Source organism: Trachurus japonicus, chromosome 18, assembly GCF_045865225.1.
Source record: "Trachurus japonicus isolate A0001 chromosome 18, Traja_1.0".
Taxonomy (NCBI): Eukaryota; Metazoa; Chordata; class Actinopteri; order Carangiformes; family Carangidae; genus Trachurus; species Trachurus japonicus.
The window spans coordinates 28,810,478-28,837,388 of NC_140924.1; the positions used below are offsets into that span (position 1 = coordinate 28,810,478).

The 26,911-nt window shown below is 44.8% G+C and overlaps 2 protein-coding genes across 38 annotated transcripts in view; one reads left to right on the top strand and one right to left on the bottom strand.

The window, feature by feature from the left end:
• mark2b (MAP/microtubule affinity-regulating kinase 2b) overlaps nucleotides 1–6,010 on the top strand; it is a 64,068-nt gene extending 58,058 nt beyond the window's left edge. For 15 of the 35 annotated variants that reach the window (XM_085759708.1, XM_085759713.1, XM_085759730.1 and 12 more), the window contains 3 exons: nucleotides 1,148–1,186; nucleotides 1,943–2,052; nucleotides 2,921–4,749. In XM_085759708.1, the coding sequence (XP_085615834.1) occupies nucleotides 1,148–1,186; nucleotides 1,943–2,052; nucleotides 2,921–3,270 (499 nt within the window). In that variant the 3' untranslated portion in view covers nucleotides 3,271–4,749. Of the gene's footprint in view, nucleotides 1–1,147; nucleotides 1,187–1,942; nucleotides 2,053–2,920 lie in introns of all 35 variants that reach the window. The other 20 variants (XM_085759720.1, XM_085759724.1, XM_085759737.1 and 17 more) reach the window with 3 other exon arrangements.
• A 3,950-nt stretch (nucleotides 6,011–9,960) lies between these two features.
• On the bottom strand, nucleotides 9,961–26,253 carry rcor2 (REST corepressor 2). Of its 3 annotated transcripts, none has more exons than XM_085759417.1 (14): nucleotides 26,001–26,253; nucleotides 22,371–22,496; nucleotides 19,726–19,782; nucleotides 17,726–17,806; nucleotides 17,347–17,399; nucleotides 16,991–17,152; nucleotides 16,762–16,886; nucleotides 16,260–16,326; nucleotides 15,760–15,999; nucleotides 15,280–15,357; nucleotides 14,898–14,955; nucleotides 12,524–12,591; nucleotides 12,054–12,215; nucleotides 9,961–10,579 (listed from the first exon to the last, which is right to left on the bottom strand). In XM_085759417.1, the coding sequence occupies exons 2-14, from the start codon at nucleotides 22,492–22,494 to the stop codon at nucleotides 10,196–10,198; spliced, it is 1,659 nt and encodes a 552-aa protein (XP_085615543.1). In that variant the 5' UTR covers nucleotides 22,495–22,496; nucleotides 26,001–26,253; the 3' UTR covers nucleotides 9,961–10,195. The 3 variants fall into 3 exon arrangements, with proteins under 3 accessions (XP_085615543.1, XP_085615541.1, XP_085615542.1); XM_085759415.1 differs by having other exon boundaries at nucleotides 16,756–16,886; XM_085759416.1 differs by lacking the exon at nucleotides 26,001–26,253 and adding an exon at nucleotides 24,187–24,210 and having other exon boundaries at nucleotides 16,756–16,886.
• Between the last annotated feature and the right edge of the window lie 658 nt (nucleotides 26,254–26,911).

The following is a 26,911-nucleotide window of genomic DNA, read 5'->3' on the forward strand; positions in this document are numbered from 1 at the left end:
AAGAGAATATTTGTGTTTGTTACATTTGTGTTATAGTAGTTAGTTAAAGTAATGTTAAAAGTGTGTGTGTGTTAAACAGTCTGTGTGGAGGTCCAGTGTTACTAATAAAGGTTTGAATAGCCACAGGACCCACCCTCATCATGCCGACCATTCTGTTCCAATCCATCCCATCATGGCCCATTTTCCTTTCTGTTGGGAAACATCCCATTCCATTCCAAGCCATTCCATTCCGATCATTTCCAGCCTGTTGGAAATACATGAGTTCTCCTCTGATACGACTCGGTCCAGTTGGAGCCGTCTGGTTCTGTTTGATTTGGACCAGTTCATCTTTTTAACCTGGTTCCACTGACCGTCATCCGTCTCTGGTCCAAACAACTGCACCGGCTCTTTGTACGTTCAGAGTTAGCTTAGCTTAGCTTAGCCTAGCTTAGCTTAGCTTAGTTTAGCTTGGTGTAAACTGATCAGTTCTCATCAATCAGGAAATATTGACACATACAGAGACGTGCAAAAGCAGACTAAGTTGTTACTAATATGTGACCTGCTTGTTATTGCTATAAAGCTAACATTAGCATCAACAGCTAGGAGTCTCACTGCATGAATAACTCAGCCTCTGAAAGCTACACATGTTTCCTAGCAACAATTTACACATGACAGTTATAGATAGGTAAGACCATCCATATGTTTTAATGATTAGTGAGTGACTCATTTGGGAATTGCTACATTTCAAAGCAGCTGAAGGAGTTAGACATTTGGTTTGGACGTACAAACAGCCGGTCCAGCTCAGTCCTGGTCTTCACTCATCGTCTCTCATCAAACATCAACACTCATGTTGTTGTGTGCTTGGTGGTGGAGCAGCAGGAAAGTGGCTGCACACAGCGGATTGGCACGGGGACCTTAAGCAGCTGCCGTAGCAATGCATTGTGGGCGTTCTCAGGTGGCTCTGGGCTTAGATCGGAGCAGCTGGAGTGGAATCAAATATTTGGCGTGGAGGCTTTAAGTGGTTGGATTGGAACATGCAGTCGGGCATGGCGAGCGGCGGGACTGTGTTCAGCTGATTTACTATCTGTTCAACAGTGCAGATGTTGCCCTAAAAAAGAAAAAAGGAAAAAAAAAAAAAAAGACTAAACTTGTGTTGATTTTTCTCGAGGAGTCCGTATGAGGGAGAGGGTCGGGATGAGGGGAGCAGGTGAGATACAGAACAGCCCCAAAAACCAAAAATCCCCCACAAACCCCCCCGGTCCTACCAAAACCGCCTGCCAATCAGTAGACTGGATCCAATCAGTAGATGATCTCTGAGCTTGTTGTGAATGGCTGGGAGAGGGAGGGAGGGAGCGGGGGGGCGGAGCTGGGATGCATAATTGGTTGGTGATGGTGATAATGGATTAACCAATCGGGGGACGGGAGATTAGCAGTGAATGGTAGCATCCCGGAAAGTTAGCCATGGTGTGGAGGTTGACCTGCATGGTGGTGGCGCGTGTGTGTGCGTGCGTGTGTGTGTGTGTGTGAGGGGAAATCAGACTCCAAGTACCCAAATGTGTGTTTGTGTGCAGGCGCACATGAAACGCTGACAAACACACACTCAGATTTGAACTCGCGCACATCTCTGATGTGAGCCATGTGCTCACACAAACACACACGGGTACTTACAAAATTTTTGCTTTTTGTCTTCATCCAATTCCACGACCTCATCATCTCTCTCCCTCCTCCTCTCAATCCTTCCTCTCCTCCTCCCCCTCTGTCCTCTTCACTTTTTAAAATGATTCTCACACGTTTCCTCTTTGTCTCTTTGCTCATCTTCCCTCTCTCCTTTTTTCCTCCTCCACCCTCTCCTCTCCTTGTCTTTTTCTCTTCCTACCCTTCTCTCTTGTCTCCTTTTAATCCATCCTCCTCCCTCCTTCTCTCTGTCTCTCCTTCTCCTCCACCCGTCCATCCCTTCATTCAGGTCCATGCTGAGCAGCACAGTGGACAAGTCAGAAAAGACGTCTGGCGGAGTTCTCTCCTCCTCTTCCAACAACGATGAGAACAACTCGTCACCAGGCTCCGGTAACACTGGTAGGTCTCAGAGTCAAGACGTTCACACCAGTGTTGGGCACAATGCTTTTAAGAAGTAATTAGTTACTAGTTACTTCCCCCAGAAAGTAACTGAGTTAGTAACTGAATTACTACATTATAAAAGTAACTATTGCAACCCCCCTAACCTCCCGTTTATCTGGAACTAACCAACTCACTCAGCATCCCTCCGCACAGGCAGTTACGTCACAGAGCCTGCCTGTGCGGAGGGATACTGAGTGAGTTGGTTAGTTCCAGATAAACAACTTTTTTCCCACTAGTTGATGGACTGAAAGAAATGTGTATATAGTGTATATAGCATACAACAGTCAAGTAACGGCACATTTAATTGTGTTACGGTAACGACGATATAACGGGGGAAAGTTAGTGGATAGTTCAACATTTTGGCAAAACCATAATGACAGAACGTGATGAGACAGAGTTGTTTTCGAGGCAAATGCAGAGACTGCTTGCTGAAAAACTGTCCTCAACAGGAACACGCATCAGCGGCTTTGCGTGAATTTACCTCGAAAACTTTTGTAACATCCGTATTATCTCATAGCGTGGTGAATGAACAGGTCACAACTTGTCCACCAGAGTGTTTTGGAGTTGTTGGATTGTGTATTTGATGAGTTTGATGAGGGAAACCAAGAAATCCCATGAGCCTCCGTAGCGTAGCTCTGAGCAGCTCGCGGCTCTGCTCTGCCGTTCTAAAAATAGCTTGCACCGACAATTAAAGGTAACGAACCTACTCCTAAAACTATAGGGATTATGAAAATGGGCCAATTTGCCAAAAAGTTGAACTATCCCTTTAACACTCACCTGACTTCACTTTACCGCAGTTTCTCTAATGTCTCGTCTTCTCCTCCAGGTGGCACCGGCACTCCTCCGGCCATCGCCAGCCAGAAGGACTCGGCCAAGCCGCGCTCGCTGCGCTTCACCTGGTCCATGAAGACCACGTCGTCCATGGAGCCCACGGAGATGATGCGCGAGATCCGCAAGGTGCTCGACTCCAACAGCTGCGAGTACGAGCTGCGCGAGCGCTACATGCTGCTGTGCGTCTCGGGCAACCCGGCGCGCGACGACTTCGTCCAGTGGGAGATGGAGGTGTGCAAGCTGCCGCGGCTCTCCCTCAACGGCGTGCGCTTCAAGCGGATCTCGGGCACGTCCATCGCCTTCAAGAACATTGCCTCAAAAATCGCCAACGAGCTCAAACTGTGAGCGCGCAGGAGCAGTGAGGAGAGATGAGATTAACGGGAGGAGGAGGAGGAGGTGGGAGGTTGAAGGGGGGAGGATAGCGAGGATGAAGGTGATGCTGTAGGTGGGGTGGGGGCGCTGCGGAGGTCAGGAGCTAAGCTAAAGGGTGGGATCACTTTAAGAATAACAGGATGTGACGTGGACGGAGGTCTGACGTAGGGCTACCGCTTCTCTGAGACTAGAAAAACTTTCTTTTCTAGTTTGGTTCCTTCAGTTGTCGAGGCCCCCGCGAGTAGAAACTCACAGACCGAGCTTTTCTTTCTCTCCCCCCGCCGGGGGTTCTCGTTCTTTTTTTTTTTCTTTTTTTTTTCTGTCACGTTCTACTTAGACGTTCCACTCTTCTGCATGTCCGATCTGCTCTTCTCTGTTTTTTAGGAGTCACACTTTGATCACTTTGACCACTCCTGTCACTTCTTCCTGCTATTTATTCCGTTTTCTCTGCACGGTTCTGCTGCCAGGTCTTTATTTGGGGGGAGGGAAGGAGGGAGGGTGGGGGACACCGGGGGGGTGAAAACGGGGGGACTGGATGGAGGATGAAAGAAAGCAGAGGAATGCTGAGAAAAGAGAGAAAAAAAAAACTTTTACCTTTCTCTCTGAAGCGTCGACAGAAAGTTTGGAGCCGTTTTCTGCTGGAAAACTCTGAGGAGTTTAGTTTGATTTGTTCTGATTGTTCCTCTGAAACTGAACGGACTCCAACTGAGCCAGGACTTTGGCTGCTGAAGCCCACTACCACACACACACACACACACAACAACACACACACTCCCCTGCACATGTATCGTGGATGGACGAACTCTGCTGTCTTTGGTTAAAGGACCCTCTCCACCCTCCACCTGCCCCTCCCCCCTCATCACCCCTCCCACCCTGAGATGAACTTTTGATCCATCCCTCCACCCCCACCTTCCCTTCACATGCACACACACCTGTACACACACACACACATTCACACCCACACTCTGCACCTCCCTCTCTTCCTCTCCTTTCAGACTGAACTCAGCACAAACACATCCATCCCTTCACCTCGTCACTCCCTGTTTCTCCCTCACTTTTCATTTCTTCTCGCGCCATCGAGTCGGAGGAGGCCAGTCAAGACTTGATGTCACCATCGGTCATACGGGCTGTAACTTTAAGCCTGTACTTGTTTTTTTTTTATTTAGTTTCTTCTTATTTTATGGCTTTTAAAAAGAGTTGTGCACTGGAAAAGAGGGGCATATTGGAACGTGTGGAGGAAAGGACAGTTCCTGGACGGAGTCGCTGATGGATTTCATGTTGCCTTTCTTTGAAGAATTAAATCTGGGGTTTGTTTCTGTTGCGTACGTCAGCACATAAATGCTCCAATGATGATGAATTAATTTGTTTTTTGTTATTAAAATGTTGGTATCACTTTGGTTGGCTTCACGCCTTCATATCCAGATGTCAACCCTGAACCGACGTATTTCTTTTCTTTTCATTTCTTTCTTTTTGTTTCCTCCTTTTGTTTTGTTTCCCTCCGTCATCACGCTCTCTGCTACACATGTTCCCAAAGAGCAAACACACAACAACAAAGGTGTCATTGGAGTATGTAACAAACAGTACGTGTGTGTGTGTGTGTGAATTAATTATAAAAAGATCACTGGAAAAAGAAAAAAAAAACTAAAGAAAACAAAAAAAAAAGAGAAAAAGAATCGACGACGAATGGTGAATTATTTTCTTCTGCTAGTTTTGATTTGATAATATATTTTTGTGTCGTTGAAAATTTTGGGTTTGTACAGATTAGGATTTCTTTGGGAGGGAGGGGGAGGGGGTGTGAGGGCTCATGTTGGATCATATCATTGCTGCCTTTTCAGTGTAGTGCACCTTTAACACACACACACGCACATGCACACATTTAACATCCCAACACAGCTCGTAGTGTATCGGATTAAACACAACCCCCCCAAAGTTCTGCAGGAGTTGTGATGTATTTAAGGCCGAGGAGGAGGAGGAGGAGGAGGAGGAGGAGGTGGTGGTGACGACTACTGCTCGTTCTTTTGTTTTTTTGCCCATTCTGTCTCTTTTCATTTTGACTAGGTTTTTTTAGGCCTTGTGGGTCCGGAGCGGCTTGCAGCAGAGAGACGGCAGGAAAGACTTCTCTGTCACAACATTTGAGTTAGTTTCATATCAGCACATGTTCACGTTCACGTTCACGTTCAAAACCACAAACCAGAAGAAGTCGCTTCCTTTTCTCTCTCTCTCTCTCTCTCTCAGTGCGTTTGATCCTCCAGTTTGTTGAAACAGAAGTTTGTGTTTGGGTTAGAGAAGGAGGTGAGACTGAGTCCCGTCAGCTGGTTGTACCTAACTTAACACTTTTCTTTCTTTCTTTCACAATGACACACTGTCGGTTTTTTTTTTTCTTTCAGTTTTTAATACGTCAGATTTTTCTTTAAAAAGTTGATCATTGTATTAAGGTGCTGGGTATTGGATTCTAATTATTATTCTGGCTGTTGCTGTTATATTATCTCTTTCAGGGTTGATTTTATTTTACATTATTTTGTTTTACATTGCTGTAATTTACATTGATTTTAAATGTGTTTTGAGCAAACTGTAACTGTAGTGGTGGGTTTTTGGGGTTGGGAGGGGTGATCAACTCCTGAAAATGTATTATTTGTTTGTTTGTTTTTTTTTGTGCAAAGACAAAATGATGAAAAATTACAATGATAGTAATAAAAACAATGATATAATGATAGTGTGACTCTGAGATCCGTTATATGAGAGGGAAGAGGTTTTCCATGTAAGGGCCGTTGAGTGGCTGCTGCAGCTCTCAGTCCGATCCCTCGGTCTTCAACCTGGGTGAACTCACTCGTGTTGACGTCGTCGTAGCTCAGCAAACTAATTCCCCCAGAAACAGGAAGACAGCTGCAGCTCAACCGCCTTCAAAATAAGAGTTGAGTGATTTTTTACATGGTTCAGGTTTTTTATAATCAATTCTGATCTCAAGGTTCAAAGTGAACTGGAAACAGCAGGTGACTAAACAAACCATCACCAACTCTGGAGATTTCAGTCATGTTGCATGATCTTCATCACTAGATCCATTTTGCTTTGTCAGATGTTTTGCAGATGTTCACAGCTTCATTATTGTCTTTCTCAGCGTTAAAACCATGTGATGTGACAGAAAGCTCCAGAACAGCTGCTAAATTGATCTTGAGTTGATTTTTTTTTATCCATATCCAGTCCTATCAGTCTGTCTGAGTCACATGAGCAGAGGCTGTGTTTAGGTTCAGTCCACACTGAAGGTGAAATCTTTCACATTTTGCATCTGCCGGTGCCTCAGGTCGACACAAGGGGGCGCTGTGACAGGAGATGCGTTCACTGACCTGTGCAAAAAGGGAAAGAAAACTACCTCCAGGTGTGTAAGAAGTCTGTTGGCCTGATTGTTGAACAGACTGCTGTTTGTGTGTTTTCACGGTTTCAGATACTCTCACTCCTCAGGGATCCCTGTGCAGTGTGTGTGTGTGCAGGATGTTACAGTCTGTAGAGAGTGTGACTCAACACCCATGGACTGTGGCTGTGTAAACATGTGACAGGCTCCTACTGACCCAGCAGGTAAGATTTTCTACAAACCTCTGGCCCCTCACAGTCTCAGGGTCAAAAATCCCCAAAATATGAATATTATTATAAAATATTCTGTTGCTTTCACTTGCCTGAGTGTGTAGTCAACACATTATTTGAGGTTTAGGACAAATGATGAGATAAAAGAAGCTGTTGGATGTCACCTCTGACTGATTGATCATCAAGAAAATAATCATTACTTTCAGAATCAAAGACCATCATCTGCCTCCAGGTGTGTGAAAGATTGATGGAGGGAGGGAACAGATTGGTTCAAAAAAAAATGAAGGGCGGGAGGGAGGAAAAAAGGATTTTGGAAAGAAGGAAGGACAGAAAAATGGAGGGAGGGAACAGATTTGTTCAAGGAAGGAAGAAGGGAAAGAAGAAGAAAGGGAAAAGTAGGGAAAGAAAGATGGAGAGTCAATTGGATCAAAAGAGGAAGGAAGAAGAAGTAAGGATGAAAGGAAGGAAGGGAAAAAGGAAGGATGAAGGAAGGGAACAAGTTGGGTCAAATTGACCCAGAAAGAACAGGAGGGTCAAGACGAGGCACTAAAGTGAAATAACGCTCAGACACATCAGCTTATAAGAAGAGACCTAAGACTTTGTTTTGTCTTTTCTTCATCCACAGTGTGTGTGTGTGTGTGTGTTTCTTTCTAGGAGGTGAACGAGCTGAGTCCCTCTCCGGTGCTCAGGTACGGTCCCAGCCCTGCTCAGGAATGTGGGAGCTGCAGGTGGGCCGACCTGTTGGGAGTCAACAGATGGTGTTTTGACAGGATTTGGCATTTTTGGGAACAGATGATGTGCATGTGAACCTCCTGCAATGAAGTCGCACACGTTACACACACACACACAAACAGGTGTAAATTAGGTCAATATCACAATTTCTGACTTTAAAAAAAAGTCAGAAATCATCAGATCAAATCAAGACTCTGGACTTGAGGACGGTTGTCATGGTGCATGAGGAGGAAGAACGGTTTCATAATTAAAAACTGACGCTGCTTATTTGGTCATTTCTTTATTCTAGAAAAAAAACATCCGTCAAACACAAACAGTTGAGTTTCCACAATGTAAACAACTTCTCACATACAGTACACACAGACAGCTCTGGAAACCAGGAAAACAAGTCCAAGCAAAGTGAGAAGGCAACGTTAAAGCCGGTGTGTAGCGACGGGCTGCTTCCACCCCCCCACCCCCCCTCAGTGCTGCGTTCAAGTCCACGCTGAAGGCCTCCGCTAACACAAGCAGCTGATGTTGAGGTTGTGAAATATAGTTTAAACAAAGGCCGGTACATAACATGAGTCAGACGGACGTCACACAGGAAACTGGAGGATGAGAGGAGGCAAGATTCAGCACGACACCAACGGGTTAGGTGGAGAAAAAACAAAGTACCACAGGAATAAAGTGTTACGTCTACATTTGATCGTGGAGTTGGAGGCAGAGAGCTGACGGCGGGACAGGAGAGGAGGACGCAACGTCTCCTCACAGTTCATGGTCTGAATCCATCGACTGGTTCGTGTTACAGCAGAAACGTCTTCCCGACGCCCTTTGACCTCTCAGGCCTCGGCCCTCTGTGCCCAGGACGGGACGGGACGGGACTTTGGACTACCACAGAGAAAGCTGCCTTCACTGGACTCAGAAGGCGTCATCACGTCTTTAAAACTCCAAACACCGACGCTGCACCAGGAGTTGGACATCCTCCGTCCTCCTGAGAGACACCGTCACTCTGACACGTCTGTTACATGAAGCAGCAGCAGCACCAACACTGGAAACACTTGAGCTGCGTCGCTCCAGAGGACATGAATCCTCCAGTAGCCATAAACCAACATGTTGGACTTGATCTGTTTAATCCTTTAAACCAAAGTGTCTAAACCACTAACAGTCGTTCAGAGTTCATCAGGTGCTTGTCTCTGTCTTGGTTGGGACGAGTCGCCTGGAAACCAGCAAAGACTCGTAGAAGAGAAGTAGAAATGGTCCAGACACCAAAAAAAAAAAAAAAAAAACTAAACAAGGAAACAAAAGCAAGTGTTAAAGCAGCCTCAGAGGTGTTGTCAGGCAGACTTCAGTGCTGAGCTACGTTAGCAGCTGCTGCTGCTGCTGCTGCTGCTGCTGCTGCTGCTTCATAACAACTCTGTATCTGTCGGCTCTCAGCAGGAAGGTGATGTCCCCCCGGTGTCGGACGAACAGGAAGTGGACGTGGAAAAGCAACGCGAGACAATGTGCTTTTAAAGCAAGAACAGACTTTGGCAGAGGAACAGTTCCTTTTCTTTCTTTCTTTTTTTTTCAGTGTACACAGATCTGCAGGTCGGAGAGTCGCCCCACCAGGGGCTGACATGTGGTTGGGGGGGTCAGGGGGGTCAGGGGGGTCGGCGGCGTAGCGCGGCGCTGAGCCAGTGAAAATAAAACTGTAGCAAAAACGTCCTGTTGAAATGTGAGACACAGTCCAGTCACATGGTGAAAGGCTCCTTCTCTCCTTAGTGCTCAGTCAATAATTATCACCATAATAATAATAATAATAATAATAATAAAGTATGCACTATCTAAACTACCTACAGTAACTACCTGCCTATCTAGGGCTCACCTTTAATTCTAGTCAAAAAAAAGGAAAACATCACTCCAGTAAATACTAGTAATACATGGCCATGAGAGGAGAGAGAGAGAGAGGTGGAGCTGCTTTTTGCTCCAGTTCAAACAGAGCAGGCGGATGTCTTCATGTCTTCATGTCTTCTCGTCTTCTTGTCTCCTCGTCTCCACCCGTCTGAGCAGGTTGGGATCTCTCCCTCCGTTCCTCTCATCTTTTCTTTCCCTCGCTTAATTCGTCATTTGTTTTTTCCTGAAGGCTGTGGATGACTTGATCCACCAGGTCGCACCTACAGCACAGATATACATATATGGTGTGTGTGTGTGTGTGTGTGTGTGTATGTATATGTGTGGGGAAGTGTGTTCAGCCACCTCCGCAAATCCAGATGTTCCAACAGTTGCCATGGTGACGAGCAGGTGGGTTTGCTCTGTGGTCATGGCTTTCTTCAACAGCTTGATGATCCAGTGTCTCTTTGTTGTGTTCAGGAAGTGTGTGTGTGTAGTATTCATTACGAGTCCCCAGCTTGTTCGCAGTGTGTGTGTTGTGTGTGTTACATGAGAGCGCTATGGTCTGGAGGTAGGTGTGTGTCAGTACAGTAAAGGGGCTTCAGAGTGTGTTGGATGGAAGGTGGCGTGTGATGTGTGATGGAGATGTTCTCTGAGAAAAGAGAAAGCAGTGTGTATGTCTACAGGCTTGTGTGTGTGTGTTTGTGTGCGTTACTACCCAGATTTTTGTGTGTGTGTGTCATCAGTGCGAATTGGTCTGCTCCACTTTGAGCCCCACCAGCGATGGAGGCATCTGGCTGGCTGAGGAGGAGGAGGAGGAAGAGGAGGAGGAGGAGGGAGGAGAGGCCCTGAGGCCGGAGCCCCCGGTGCTGGAGGAGGAGGAGGAGGAGGAGGAAGAGGAGGAGACGGCGGGCCGGATGAGCGGAGGTGGGGGGTGGTTGTGCGGCGTGCGGTTCTGGAGGGGGCGCGTCTGGAGGGGCGGCGGCTGGCGGAGGAGGCTGGGGGGGGCCGACGGAGGCGCCGGGCGCAGCAGCGGGGGAGGCTGGGACAGAGAAGACGGGGTCTGGGTGGAGGACGGGGGAGAGGAGCCGCCGGCGGCGTCCGGGGGAGAGTCCTCCATTTTAACCTGGGGGGGGGAGAGAGGGAGAGGTGGAGCAGAGGGTGAGAGAGGGAGGACACCCAGAGACAACAACCAGAGGAGACAAAGAGGACAGTGATGTGGACTTCATCATGTCTGATCTTCAGAGTTGTCTGTCTGCTGTTCATTTAAAGGGATAGTTCAACATTTTGGCAAATTGGCCTATTGCCATAATTCTTATAGTCATAGCAGTAGGTTTAATTGTCGGTGCAAGCTATTTTTAGAACGGTGGAGCAGAGCCGCGAGCTGCTCAAAGCTACGCTACGGAGGCTAATGGGATGTCTTGGTTTTCCTCATCAAACTCATCAAATACACAATCCAACAACTCCAAAACACTCTGGTGGACAAGTTGTGACCTGCACATTCACCACGCTATGAGATAATAACACAACGTTACCAGACAGAGTTGTTTTAGAGGTAAATTCATGCAAAACAGCTGAGGTGCATTCCTGTCAGGGGCAGTTTTTCAGCAAGCAGTCTCTGCATTTGCCTCGAAAACAACTCTGTCTGGTAACATTCTGTTCCGTGCAAGTTGGATTGTTGTTGGATTGTGTATTTGATGAGGGAAACCCCTCATCAAATCCCATTAGCCTCCGTAGCGTAGCTCTGAGCAGCTCGCGGCTCTGCTCCGCCGTTCTAAAAAATAACTTGCACCGACAATTAAAGGTAACGAATCTACTGCTAAGACTATTGGGATTATGGCAATGGGCCAAATTGCCAAAATGTTGAACTATCCCTTTAAGAACTGGTCTCCACAGTTAAACAACTCATAACTCATGCTTCACAACCTTATAGTTTACAAACTGTAAAATCAATTAATGAAAGATAAGCTGCTGATAATCAATATTTCTCTTGTCGACAAACTCCATTAAAAGGTCAAACTACCAAACTGATCCTCAGTCAGTTTGGCCTGAGGCATCTGATCTGATCCTCTGTGCTGCACAGCTCCACAATAAAATACACTGTCACAGTGAACAGTGAAGCAAGTGGAAGATGAAATGACCACCAACAGGCATACAGTTAAACATGAAACACTGTTTTGTAATATTTTAAGCAATATCAGTGTATTATTTTTGTTTTCAACAATTTTAGAGTGAAAAGAGGAAATAAAGCAGCAGCCTGCAAAAGAATGAGAAACCCAGGAGACTGGAACTCTCAGATAACTTTGACCAAGGAATCAGACAAGATATTTACTATTTACACGCTGTGATAGTTTCCAAACCTTTACTGCAGACCCTTTTCTGTCATTTTGAAAATGTGAAAGATGAAAATAAAAAAATCTATAAACTGCTCAAAATGTAAAGGCAATCACCAACACACACACAGTGCAGGTTATTTTCAGTCAGTCCCACATAGACCTTACTGCTGTGCCAAATACCCTCTAGTTCACCAAGTGTGAATTAATCCGCAGCTGAAAATAGTCCCCCAGCCCCAGCGCAGGCTGTTTGTGTTGCTGTCTCACCTCGTCCTCCTCCGGGCCTCCGTCTGGAGCTGCAGAGATGTCCTCGCTGCTCCTCCTGGGGTCTCTCTGGTCACGGCTGGTGGCCACCTGCTCGGCCGCCCACTCCCTCAGCACCTCGTCCAGGTTGAACCGGCGCCGGTAGCTCACGAAGAACGAGCTCACCTGAGGAGGAAAAAGAGAAAGATGGGGAGTTGAGAGAAGAGATGACGGAGGACAGAAAGTTGTGCTGCGTTCAAGGACACGAGGGCTGAGATGGAGGCCAGAAGACAAATGAGAGGAGGAGATAATGGAGATGAGAGCTGTCCTGGAAAGAAAAATGCTCCTGTAGATGAAGGGATGGGGGAGACGTTGACAGGCAGCTCACTCAGAGTAAACTGCAGGACAGAGGGTTAGACCCAGGTCAGAATAAGGAGGAGGAGAGATCTTTGAGACTCTTTCTCCCACTTTAACCTGAGGAAGATGATGCTCACCTGAGCCGGCGTCTTCGTCCCGATCACCTCTGCGATGGCTGAGAAGTCTTTACCGTAGCGACGGATTGCTGGAGAGGAGACGGAGGGAGAACATCAGGTTAATGCTGCGTCTGCACCTTAAAAAGCTGCACGAACAGCTGCTCTAAATGGTGCAGGGTCTACCGGGGAGGGGGGGTATGGGGGTGTAGAGCGAGCTGCCGTGTTGATGTGTGTTCTGTTAACCTTCCTGAGGTCGTCCTCTTGAGTGCACCTGCTCTTTTACAGTTTTATAGGCCTGACCTGCTTCACACTCACATCATTACGCACATTGGTATCGTTCAGGCTCTGCTGTGTGTGTGTGTGTGTGTGTGTGTGTGTGTGTGTGTGTGTGTGTGTGTGTGTGTGTGTGTGCTGCACAGCTGCAGTTGGTGTGGATGGCACACGGCCTGCAGCTGCCCAGGGAGGAGAACAAGCAGCACCTTCTTATCTAATCTGAAATTTCACCGTCTCCTGGATGAACATGAAGAGTTTAAATCTCTGCTGCTCTAACTCCACCACCGTAACTCAGTGGATCTCAAATTGATCTCATTTTAAATTATTAATTGGCATCTATTGGAGCTATTGACCAGCATGTTTCATAAATGAGCTTGTTTGCTTTTAATTATTAAAACTTGCCAAACTGCCAAACACTCTCATGCTACCTGCTGAAGAGGGAAACAGACTATATCATATTTTACATTTGATTGACACCTTTGTGTCCCACACACACCAGAATCATGTGACTGATCAACTGTGTGTTCATGTAAGTGGCAGCATGATGTCTGAAGGGACCAGGAAGGACCAGAATAATCTGGTTAAATGTGTTTGCTGTTTTACAACCAGAACATCTGGGAATAATTGCACGTAGCAAGCAATTATGAAATCAGTCATTCAGAACTCGATTCATTCATGCTGCTGGGAGTCACGGCATGTGACTGTGTGTCCATAGCAACGAGTGGTACCCAGCCCTCATCAGCCATGAATCCTCCTCTAAATGCCTCTGTGTAAGTCGACTGTGTGTGTTTAATTGTCGACGTGCTGGAACAGAAGCAGCTTAACACCTCCCACAGCTTTAATTCACTCGGTTACAGATGGAATGTGAGTCCTGTGTTTCCAGCTGCGTCAGATTATCACGAGCGAAGCACTAAGACCTAAGACACAACGGCTCTGGTTCTGACAAACCACAGAACCCGATCAGCCACTAAACCAGCAGACACCTCTGACCATCTCATCTCATGACCATGAGGAAGACTGGTCAGATAACTGAGTTACAAACTAAATTATAGTTAAAAACACGTTGTTACATCTCTGATGTTTCAGCAGATGTTTGAAGGAATGCAAAGGAGACGGACTGTCTCCAAAGTTCATCTGCTCTGCTGAGTGTCTTTCTTATTGATTTCTGCTTTAGAACATAACTGCATTGAATGAAGTAGCAAATCAAATTTTGTTCTCCACAGTTCACTCCCTTGTTTCCTTAAATGCTGACCTCAGTCTCACACGGGTTTGTACACTAGGGCTGGGTTTCAAAAGAAAAATGTTCCCGATTCATATCGATCTTCATTTGAAATATCCAATATCGATTCCTAAAACCCTTAGACTGATCTTTTGATGTATCGAGCTTCCTGAGACGGACGAGCTCACAGAGCCACGAGATCCAGATCAGTGATCACGCTGCTGTTTACATTTTGTTGTGTCCATGAACACAGCAGTGTTTGTAGTACTTGAATCAGTGGGTCATGTTAGATATGTGTATTAATGTAACCACTTTTGGGTCCAACATTAATTTTTTTCATAATGCATCAGGTTAAAGAGTTCCATCTTTGTACAGTTCTGTGGAAATCTGTTTGATAACCAAGCAAAGTTGGTATTAGAACTGAAATATCACTTAATGAATCAATATTGAATTAAATCATAAATCAAATCAAATCAGGACGTCTTGAATCAGAGTTGAATCGATTCAGTTAATCTGTAGCAATACCCAGCCCTACCCTGACCCTTGTACACTATTCTATCCTTACCAGGCAAGAATTTCATACAAAAGCAATAGTTTTGTTTTTAATCTGAATTAACATTTGAAGAATTGCCCCCTTTAGTCCTAATATCAATACGACTGGTACTCACTGCCTTCTGTGGTGGAAGCAGGGTCTTTTTATACCATCTCCCTCCCAAAAACGACTATTATACTATTGAGGATATACTGGAGGCTTGTATAATATTATACGATAATATATAACATGCAGAACAGGCAGTTCCTTTGTGTGGACAATATGCGGATCAATGTCTGTGCCTGTGAATGTGAGGGAGGAGGAGGAGAGCTGCAGAGAGGACGGGAGATGATGCTGCAACCTTCACTCACCCTGCACAGCCAGGAGCTGCTCCTCTGTGGTCCAGCGAGAGTTCATCTTAGGGGCAGGCTGGGAGAGAGTCGGCCAGAGATTAGTGTGTGTGAGTGTGTGTGTGTGTGTGTGTGTGTGGTAAAGTGGGTGGTAAGAAAGAAGAGGAGAGAGGTGAAAATGACAGTAAAAGAGCAGAGAGCAGATTAAGACTAATCTGGGTCCCACTAGGGGTGAAATAATATCTGGAGGGAGTTGGGGAAGGGCAGAGTGAATGTATGAAAGAGGAGAGGGACAAACTGAAGAGAGATCAGACTAAGAGGCAATGAAAAGTGAATAGAGGAAGGAAACAAAGAGCAGGAAGAGATGAAGGATGTAAAGGGAGGAACATGTAGAAAGACTTACCTCAGCAGGTCTGAAGGTGTTCACACCTTCATTTACACTCTGTTTCAAACTACTGTTGTTCTGTTTAATAGACTGGACCTGAGGGAGAGAGAGAGGACAGTGTGTTAGTTCTTTTATTTGTTTATTTTTTGTTCAAGCACAGATTGGTTGCTAGGTACATCCAGTTAGTTACAAGTTCCACTCTAACAAAGCAGGTAGCATTCATTTAATTATTTATTTATTTATTTTTAACTTTTTTGGTTTTAGTTTTTTCTCTTTGGTCTTGTGAGGGGGGTGGGGGGGTGGGGGGGTGGGCGGGGTTGATTTGTTGTTGAGTGTTCTGTAACCTGAAGAAAAGCTATGAATAAAGTGCTTAAAAAAAAATCTAAGCAGGTAGCAGCAACAGTAACTGTAGATATTTTAACAAGGTCACTTGGTGAATCAGCCCCTTGCTGTATTTACGTTATAGTTATGGTCAGATGGTGAAATGTGTGATCATACTTGTCTCTTGAGTGACACCAGTTGCGTGTCCAGCTGTCGTATAGTCAGCGAGCCGGCATCCTGAGAGGTTGACAGGGACATGATGTCTCCCTGCTCCAGGTGCATGCCTTTGGGGGGCCGGCGTCGGGCTCTGAGCGGGTGGTGGCGGTACTGAGCCCCGATGTTCTCCTTCTTGATGGGCCCCGAGCGGCTGGGGGTGGCCTTGTCGGAGGTGGTGCTGCTGGGGTTCTGCTTCACCGCCTTCACGGACGAGGGAATCACAAATATTAGAGATGGGCTTCGGGGGTAGATTGATAGGTTTTTTACAACGGCAACAAGAAGGCAGCGTCACACTGATGCATAATAAATGAAGCTGAAATTGAAGGATATAGGAAGCATTGGCTTGGGATGGGGTGATTTCCTCAGGCAAGTCATGACTAATAGAAAAGTTAAATGTATTTATATAAGCAAACACACTCTCGGTCAGTCAAACAACCCCGACTGAGTTTTCCATCGCTCACCTCTTTCTTGTTGTCAATCTCAAAGTCGCTGTCACTGCCTGGGTCTCCTTCCTCCACCTCATCATTACTGCAAAGAAAAGGGAAAGAAATTAAAACTAAAACACTCCCATGCTTCAGCTTTTGTCTGTATTCGGCCACCTAAATTAAAACTGTATTTGATGGAATCCAAAATTAAATGAAATGCTCAAAAATGTCAGTGAAAAATGACAAGAAACAATATCAAAAGGATCTCATTTATATTCATGAGGCTCTTGTTTCTCCAGGACGACATGCTTATCAGGTGTCATTTAACAAAAGAGTTTTATAAATGTCACATCTCAGCTGAGTGGTTTCTGAAAGAACTTTGTGTTTCTTTTCTGCTCAGTCCTGCCTCTAATATTCAGATTTTAGTCCATCCCTCCATTCAGCCCAGCCCTTCTCTCCCATCACTCTCTGTTTTCCCTGGGGTTATAATAATTGTGTGTGTAATAAAAGTTAGAAATTAAAATCAAATTACTCATGCCTGTCATCCTTCTCCCTCTTGCTGACCAGCCTCCTGGCCTGTCGGTCCATGACTGAGGTCCTGGTCCTGGTCTTCTTCCAGCTGTAGTAGTACTTTACCAAACTGGAGATCAGCTTGTCTGGAAGCTGCACACAAACACAGATAATCAATGAGTTGAGTGCTAACTATCAAAAATGTACTTCCTGCAGTAAGTGTACTGTGTGTGTGTGTCTTCTTCCCAGTCTCTCACCATCTGCTGGATGCGGTGGAAGCTCTTGCCGTGGAAGCTGAAGGCCTGTTCGAACAGCACTTTGTCCTCCACCGTCCACTCGTCTGGGAAGGGGGTGAAGTTGGCGAGGTCAGCCAGAGAGCGCTCCACATCATGTTTGTGCCACAACAACATGCCCAGGGCCTGATCGAACAGAGAGGGAGGGCCGGGAAATTAAAGCATGTGATTGGAGGTAACAAAAAAAAAGCACAAATATAATAGGAGTGTAAAAAAAAGTTAAGCTGGTGTAAATGTAGCTGTTACTTGGCCTTATAAATATAAATCTGCCTATGTCGTTTAATTGAGGTTAAAAAAATATATGGAAAAATGAAACAAACCTGCTCCATGTTGTATCCATGTTTCTCTTTAGCCATCAGGATGTACTCGTCCACTAGAAGAAGAGAAATTTATTAAATAGAATGTAAACATAAATATCAGTCAGAGAAGGAGAAATGAAGAGATAGAAAGCAAGAAAAAGATAAGAAAGACAAAGTCGGGGTAGAATATGAGAGTTGAATGGGAATGATTCAAGGAAAAGGATGTACAGAAAAAGGAAGGAGAAGAAAGATGGAGATGAGGAGACCAAAAAAGTACAGATACACAGAAAGAGTTTTATAACAGCACTCCTGTCAGTAGTAGTCTCTACACTGAAGGTCAAGTAGTTCAGCTTGTACCAGTGAATGTAAAGTCAGGTCTGTTGGTGTGTGTGTGGCTTACACATTGCGTCAGACAGCTGGCTGTTGGGACACCACACCAACATGCTCCTCTGGTCCTTCTCATTGTAGCGGGTTGGACTGTCTGGAATGAAACAGGAGGAGACGGGTTCAGACACGAGGTCCACACATGCAGGTTACACTCCTCTCCTCCCTCATCTACCGCTCCCTCTCCCTGGTTGTCCACTCATCAGACCTTCTATCATCTTCCTTCCTTCCTTCTTCCTCACATGTTGTATTCTGTCTAGAGGAGACAGAGACGTGCCAAAAGACGTTGAGACAGAGGCAGGTCTAACTGCTCCTGTATTCCTCTGATGCAATGCTGTTGTTGTGAGGTAACTTCTTCTTCCTGTCTGGATATTATAGTGGTTGTTTTACCAGAGTTCATCCACTTTACATCTAACACTAATTTAAAGCATTACAGTGTCTCACTAAGCACATTTTCAGCAAAGGTTTTCATTCCTTGTGAAGGGCTATTTAAACTAAATAAAAAATTAACTCTGATCCAACATGGCTACAGGCTATTCTGAAATGTCAGAAATAATGTTGACGTCCACTTGTGTTTACTGAAGCAGGTATGATAAATAAAAGAAGGGGCTTAAATATTGCAGAACTAACCCTTTAAAGGGACAACGAGGAGTTTTGGAAAAGCGAAGCGTTTTCACACTACATTTATTAGCCTCTGCGCGCACCGTAGAATTCTTCGACCGGCGCAAGACAGACTCATGTTTTCATTCATCAAGAATTAAAGTCAGAAGTTCAAAGAGGTTCAGAAACCGTCGTAGTCCTGGCCATAAACGGCAATACGGCAGCGTTATTCTCATGAGCGTCCGCGAAACCGAAAGTAAGGAAACGCTGGTCGGCTCGACCAGCATTTCCACCATTAATTAAAATAACAAAATAACAGAGACAAAACGATATATTTAACGAAAATGGGCCCATTAACAAGTGTGGGTAGCGGAGATTCATCCACATTAACGTGAGACTTTTTTATAACCAAATAGAAACTCCTCGTTGTCCCTTTAACTTATTAAACAAAGACTTGACACCCACATCAAAGAGACCATGACTTTGTTATGTTGCAACAAATGCCAATTATTTGACCCATTTTCTATCTTATTAGACTTGTATTTTATCTTTATTGGATTAATCTGAGGCCTTTAACCCTCAGATAGTTTGAGCATTTGTGTAAATCTGTGAGTCCAAGTGTGAAGGAAGCACCTTCTTGTGTTAAATGTCACCTTTTTTACAGTTCTCATTAGTCAGAAATGTTGAAGTCAGTAATTGCTACCCTGTATTTGTCCACCTGATTCTTTGCTGCCTGCTTATCTTGTTAAAGGGATAGTTCAACATCTTGGCAAATTGGCCCGTTGCCATAATCCCTATAGTTTTAGGAGTTTGTTACCTTTAATTGTCGGTGCAAGCTATTTTTAGAACAGCGGAGCAGAACCACGAGCTGCTCAGCTGCTCAGTTGCTCAGCTGCTCAGAGGCTAATGGAATTTCTTGGTTTCCCTCATCAAACTCAACAAATACACAATCCAACAACTCTGCCGTACTAAAAACATCTTGCACCGACAATTAAAGGTAACGAACCTAAAACTATAGGGATTATGGCAATAGGCCAATTTGCCAAAATGTTGAACTATCCCTTTAAGATTACTACCATGCCATGAACGACTGTATTTGTGTAATTTATCACTTCCACAAACCCCTACAACTGAAGGTAGAGAAATCCATTCTTTTAGAGCTCTGGCTACTATTCCTCCCCTCTCTCCCTTTTCCTGGATTTCCACAGTAACACTGATCATTTGACCTTCATTTCTCTCTTCATCTGCATTCCCCTCCTACCTCCATTTCAACGTCCTCTACTCACCTCTATGTCTCCTTCTCAGCCCTGGTTTCCTCCCCCCTCTCTCACTCTCTCTCTCTCTCTGTACAACTTCTCCTTTTTATTTCTCTCTGGCATCTCTCTTTCTCCCATTCTTCCCTCCATGCCAGCTTACCTGGTTTGAACTCGGGGATCTGAGCCTGGTAGTCTCCTCCCACTCTGATCATACTGTCTGTTGAGACACAAGATGTCGAAAACGAGTTTTCACATTATTTCAAAGAGAGATAACGTGTGGTAAAGACAGAGGAGAGCATGAGGAAGTAATATTACAGGACTATTCCAAGTAACAAGTCCAAATTTTACTACAAGTTGCAGAGCTGGATCAACAGGATCATTAAAAAAATGAATAAATGTACTGACAGGAGGAGAGGCATCTAGAAAGCAACAGAATAAACCACTGACAGAGGTTTACAAGACAGGTCACTGACAGGTTTAGTCTGTTAGAGGACTTCACACTAACAGGAGTTACAAAATACTGTAAATTTAGCAGTTAGCTCTGAACTAGCTCGAGTCTTGAGTGAAAATGTTTATGAATTTTAGTTACATTTTTTTCATTTGATTCTTATTTAATTTTAGTCACTGACGTGTCCATGTTAGTTTCATCATTCATTTTTAATTGCAATGTTTTCAATCCATTTTTATGGTTCTCATTTAGCCATCATTGAATACAGTTACCATAGTAACAGGTGTCTCAGACGGTGTCCCCGTCATGATCCAGTTGACATGTCTAAACTCTGTCAGTTTGAACAGACCTGCTGGCTCTGGTCTGATCTAGTCCAGCTGTTCTGGTTAACGTGGTCTTCCTGCAGCTGCAGCACCTCCTCTGTTCACTACAACACCTTCTCTAGGTTTAGTTTGAGATAACATGATAAACCATTGCATAACGTCAATACTGTGATTTTTGTTTAGCGAACACCTCCAAGACGATTTTGATGGATCGCTGACATTAAGCCTAAGACTTACTCACTCCTCGTGATAGCACCACTGAAGATTGACGACTGAAAATAACATCAAGGTTACCTTGATAGCACTGTGGATGAAGACTGGTTTTGCAGTTTGTCTCTGATGGGTTTTTTGCCTCTTGTTGTCTAATTCTCAGTGGACTGAGGAAGAATCTCTCCATAAATCTGTCTCTTTAAAGAACTGGTGACACCAGATAACGTTAGAGAGACACATAACTCAGGAAGAGTTTCTTATTATAAAAAGTGCAACAGCAGCTCAACCACCTTCAGCACAGAGGAGGAGACTGTTTGACTAATCAGGAGGTTTAGCATTATGCTCCCACTGATGCACACAGGTTGATGATGAGTTTGCATCACAACATGTTCTTTTTTCCATTTCAGATTATTGCTTAGTTTTATTTCATCACAGTTTTCATTTTCAATTTTTACTTTTATTTAGCTATAACCTCTTTTTTTGTTATAATGGAAAAGGTCATTAATGAATACTTTGTCACAATTTTCATTATTAAAATGAACAATGGGACAAGGACAGCTCTCTACAGACTTGGACATAAAACACTGTAGGAAGCCCTGAGGTATGTAATTAGTTTTTAACAATGCAAACAATTCTTACGTCCTCATGTTCAGAAACAAACAACCAGCAAACATTTCAGGTCAAGGTTGGAAAACCTTCACAAACAGAGACTTCCTATAATCAACTATCTGAATTACAGTGGCTGGTTTTACAAGATCAAGAACTGCTACTGTATTTCATTTATTGTTCTATTTATTGAGTTTTTCCATCTCTTTGGTTCTGCCACAACAGCAGGAAGTTCTCAATCATAGCACATAACACCTCTCTTTGCACAGAAAGCAATCAATATTGTGATTAGTATCAATACCTGTGATAATTTTATAATGATAACATCCACATTAAAGAAACACACACAGGAAGCTTGTATAGACATTGTGTAATTAGTGTTGTGGTGAAGCTAGCAAGAAACAAGAGATGGAGAGAGGGTGGAAAGTGAGGGATGAGAAGAGACTACAAGAGGAGGGAGAAGCAGACCAGTAGAGGAAGAGACAGATTACTGCTTCCACAGGGACAGAGGGCAGGAAGGGAGGAGCAGGGGGTGGTAGAAACTGGAGTAGATGGTAGAAATGGGGAGAGGCAGGGAGGGGAGCAGAAAAGATGAAAGAAAAATGAATGCAAGTAAAGAGGGTGGGAAACACTGGCTAAGAAAAAAAAAAGGAGAGAGAAATGAGACTGGGAGATGAGGAAACAAAATGGAAGGCTGAAGATGGATGGAGGAGGTGGAGGCAGGGATGATTGTGGTGGTGGCAATAACCTGGGTAGTGAAGTGCCTTTGGAACAACCTCGGCCCGAACTGTCGCGGTTACACTGCTGTGATCTAAAGACGGGTCCCAGGTCTACGTGCAGGGTGAGATTATAGTTATACAATGAAAAGATCAACGGCGAGTCGGTGGGTGAAGGAGAGAACGGAGGAAGGAAAGACGTATGTGGGTGAGGATGACAAGGATGGAGGAGTGTGGAGGAGAGGAGGAGGGGACGAGGGAGGAGAGCGGGCGTGCGGGGACCGGAGGAGCACTGCAGCGATGCAACGAATGCAACCGGAGCAGCTGCTGTGATGCATCTGTACAGTGGAAATGCATGTAACACCACGTTAGACACCCAGCCCAGGTGTTAATGTAGTGTTAATGTGATGTAGCAACGTGTTCAATCAGTTCTCAACTCAGGAGGACTCAACTCGTGTCGGCTCAGTATACTTCAGTTTCACATGTCTGCAAGTGTCTGTACCATGAGCATGTTCCTCGTCGCTGCTCTCCTCCTCAGAGTGTGGCTGGCTGTTGCCGTTGGTTACGGTCTTGGCTCTGCTCCTGGACAGGACCCCGGCCCCCGAGCGCTCCATCACTGAGGGCATATCTGCAAAAAGTAAAAAGGGAAATAGAAAAAAATTTAAAAAAACACATACATAAACCTTAAATATTGGATTTCATATGTTACACCACTGTTCAATATTCAACATCCCATAAAACTATCAGGTAACTCAGTTTCACTGAGATGCCTGTTATGTGTTTTTCACTTGAAACCCCATAAAACCTCACTGGCTCTAATAAAACACAACAGCACCTTATGCTGCTACCTTGGAAGCATTCCCATTATTTTCCCCTGAGCCGAGTTTATTTTTCCAAACACTGGTGAACACACAGGACACAGGAGAACTCATTCATGCACTCAGCAACTCGGTTATCTCTCCCCGGTCCTCGTTATCGTTCAACAGCCTCTCAGCGTCCCTTTGTAATTTGGCATCTCTCGAATCAAGATGACTTTGCGCTGGGAGCGGTTCAGAGGGACGGTCCCGGCGATGGAGACGCCACCACGTGACTGACCTCTGGTCTGTTTGTTGGCTGACACACATCTGTTACTAATCTCTGGATTCCAACTCAAGTTTGAGTTCTCATCTTCTCCTGCCAAGTGCTGACCTCAAGAGTACAACCGGCTCAGAGTCCACAGGCCGGGCTTCAGTTTGTTCATCACAGGAGCTGAAATGATGAACTTTTCCCTCCATTTCTCTGACTAATTAAAAGCACAGTCCTGTCAGAGGAGCACAGACCTGACCAATCAATCGACTGAATATAACCTGCAATCATTTTGACACTGAGGATGCAGCAGTCTGACAGTGTGTCCTCTGATACAACTCAGAATATCTGCTCAACACAAAATACAATGAGAAAAGTTCAATATTTCTTTATTTTAGCCTCTCACAGGAAACTTCCTACTTCTCTTTTCTGACCACACAAAGTAATATCGGTAATTATCTAAGAAAATAATCCCTTTTGGCCTGGTCAATTTGATCTGAAGTGTGTTTAAAGTGGAACTGTTGCATTTACTGAAGCGCCAATCTACAATCCTGTATTCCCACTGGTATTGAAGTTATCCTGATGTGTCGATGTGAATGTTTTCACAATCGAATTAAAGAAGATTCCAACTTAGATTTGATTGGCTTCCAAACACACAAAAATAATTAATAAATAAGACAATAATCCCTGAGAAACCCTTCCTGTGTTATCAGTTTCAGTATTTTAATAACAGATCTGACTAAATTTGACAGAATCAAAATGATTGTTTTGATTTCGTGAAATTAAATTGTCCTTTTTGTCATTTCTGGGTATGTGAAAACTGCATTGCATGTATGCATATTCAATGGCACTATAAAAATGTCAAAGTGATGCCTTATACTTAGCCTGGCATCATTTCCAGTCTCAAATATCAGCACATATGTATAGCAGAACTGATCTGCAGTCTTTAGCATACCCATCATGTGTGTACACACAAGCCTCTGTGTATATAGTATATGCCCAGGGAAAAGCCTTTAACACTGCCAAACACACATCTACAAAAAACTGCACACTGCAACTGACAAGTGGCAGCATCTGAAAAACAACGTGGAAAAAAAAAACACGCCGGGGATTACATGAGAGCCCTCCTGCGTGAAGGGGCTTCTCGTTTTAAGTGTCATCCACAGTCTCAGCTATGTCATTACGTGGCCAAGCCTCGTTTTCTCCCCCTCTGCCTCCCTCTCCCTCTCTCCCTCTGCATCTCCCAGACCCACTGAGTCCACACAGTGGCACAAAAGACCAGACGGTCAGCTCAGGACACGGCTCCACACGGTAGAAAGTTATCCCATCAAAGCTGCTCCCACGTACACGAGAAGCTGCGGTTACAGACGGCAGTTGACCACAAACAAAGGCATCGATATCTGTGAATGATCAGGACACACACACACATTCACACACACCGTTTACGATCAGAGACTCTCAATCGCACACACTTGCTTTGCTTTCGTCACCACATCAGCAACTTCTCCTCCAGTTTACTTGAAACTTGAAACGCGGCCAGAACAAAGCAACAGCAGGGACACGCGCGCACGCGGCTCTGTGACAAACCGGCTCGATTCCCTCATATAAACCGACCGTGCTGCTGCTGCTGGAGGGGGGAGACAGAGAGAGATCCTCACACACCGAGAGATTACATCGCATCTAGCAAACTCCGGGTAGACAATACAAGTGTCTGAGGCTCTCTGGGGGTCTTTGTCTGTCGCTGCTCCCAGTGCCCCCCCCTTCAAAAAAAAAAACTACAACAGCTGTCCCCTCTAACTTCACCGGATCACCACAATCTCCCAAACCTACACCCATCTCTGTCCATCAACATCTACCTCGATGAAATATAGTTTGTGAAAAAAAAAAATAGTCGCTGGACTTAGAGAGCTACAAAGGAGAGAGAGGCTGTGTGATCCCGCCCAGGTTCACTTTCAGCGAGAGTTTGGGGGCTGTGTGGTAGCCTCGGACACTGCGACGGTAGCCTCGACATCCACTACAATTAGCAACTTTAACGAGTTGTATGAGCTAATGCAGAAATACATACGTAATTGCTTACTCAGCAAGTCGAGGTCTATTAGTAGTAGGCTAATATGTGTTGCTTAACCACCCGCTTGTGCTTAGTGATGAATTTCCAGTCATTCTGATCAGTAGCCTATGAGAAGCCCTGAGAACTTTTGGTCACTTGACTTTCAATATTTGGAAATCGGATATAGATTTGCAATATAGTGCGCAACAGAACAATGAATGAACTAGTAATGGTTTTCATTTCAATTCAATTTTTTTGAAACATTTCTAGAGGGGATTGATACACGTCCTCTCTGTGATGCCTCATATTTGACTCACACTGACAAACACGGCTGACAATAAGTCTCAAAGTGACTAATAGTAGCCTCTGCTCATGGATCTCAAAAGTACAGAGGTATCTGATATGTGTAATGTGACTACTATAACTACGCGGTATATATATTATTATAGGGCCTCCTGTTTTAGGCACCCCTGTGTAATTTTTAAATACAATTTTTTTTAAAGAAAAAGAAATAAAGACTCAAAGCAAAAACAAACAAAAAGAAATCAGTGATGAACTCGCGCCACATTTGCTGACTAGCCTATGTAATTAAATACATTGTATCACATATTTCCAGAGCAGTTATATCTATGTGCTGTGTGTCAGACTTTGAAGTCCTTTTGTTTTCCCCACGCTTACGTTGCTGTTACTACTACTGACGCTACTGTCTGCCGCTGCCGCTGCCGCTGCCGCTGCTGTGGAGTATAAACTCGCTCTCTGGGATATTTTAACTCCACTTGTTTGGTCCGTTGCGGGACATTTCGCTACAAACGGCCACACTCTGAACGACCAGAGTCGTTTCTGCCCGGTGAAATATAAGAAACCGGCGACAGCCCCCCCGCCGCCCTCCAAAGTGCAATATGAAGTCAAACCTAGTTGGTCGTTGGGATGCTAACGTTAGCCAGTTAGCTTGCGGCTAGTACCCTCGCGTTACATTAGTAACGTTAATAGTTGGAAGTGGAGATAACAGTCACACTGTACCTGTGTTTCGTTTCTCCCCGGTTCCTCGCACTCAAAACTTCTCCGCGCCTCCGGTCGCCGTTTATAATCCACTCGGGAGTGCGAAAAGACCTCTAGTCGAGCTGAAACGGCTTAATTCTTGCCTAATTGATGAACACAGTACAATGAAGTGAACAGCATGGATAGATGGAAGCAGCCGTGAGTGCGAGTGTGTGTGTGTGCGTGTGTGTGTGTGTGTGTGTGCCGGGAGGCCGGACAACACCCGGAGAAAAGTGAGGTGGACATCCGCCCGGATGCGTTCGCCTCTCCCAACCAGCCGTTTGGATTGACGAAAAGTAGTCCTGCAAAACTACTAAATGTAAAATACTCCTGCTGTTCGATTTTTATTTGCAGCAGAACACGTCTCTTGACACCTTAGAGTAGCTTTTCCCAGCAGTCCTGAATGAAAGGGTTCAGTAAAACAAATTTTGTTATTTAACATTCACCTGCTAATTCACCCTCTGCTTATTGTTTATAGTTTATCTCGTCTAAATTACAAGCGGAAGAGTAGGCGGTGATATTCATAGGGACGCTAACTGTTATCGACCCCTAATCTGCCATCTATCAAAATCCCATAAATTAGGGACTACTTGCCAGTGTGTCGGCGGAGGGATTTGTCAACTGTGCATCTCCGTGCTGAGCCAGGCTGTCCAGACTTGTACTGATGTATGCATGGTGGAGAAAAGGGCAGGAGAGTGGGGCATAATTGAACAGAGTGTGTTTGTGTGTGGATGTGGACGAGTAAGTGCGCGTGTCTCCCACGAAGCGTGCGCGACTTTGCCCGTGACCCGACAATGACTCAGATAAATAGCACCAATGTAGCCTACTTTCCTGATCTGTTTTCTCATTTCAAATGTCGAACAATTCACCGAGTTCTGCTGCCCCATGTCTCC

Coding starts and splice junctions, on each gene's coding strand:
- rcor2 (XM_085759415.1), bottom strand. CDS start 22,494: ATGCCCTCAGTGATGGAGCGCTCGGGGGCCGGGGTCCTGTCCAGGAGC. Junction 16,327..16,755: donor GAGAAGGATGACAGGCATGA/GTAATTTGATTT, acceptor TTTTCTTTGCAG/TAATGATGAGGTGGAGGAAG. Junction 10,580..12,053: donor GAGGCCCGGAGGAGGACGAG/GTGAGACAGCAA, acceptor TCCCCCCCCCAG/GTTAAAATGGAGGACTCTCC.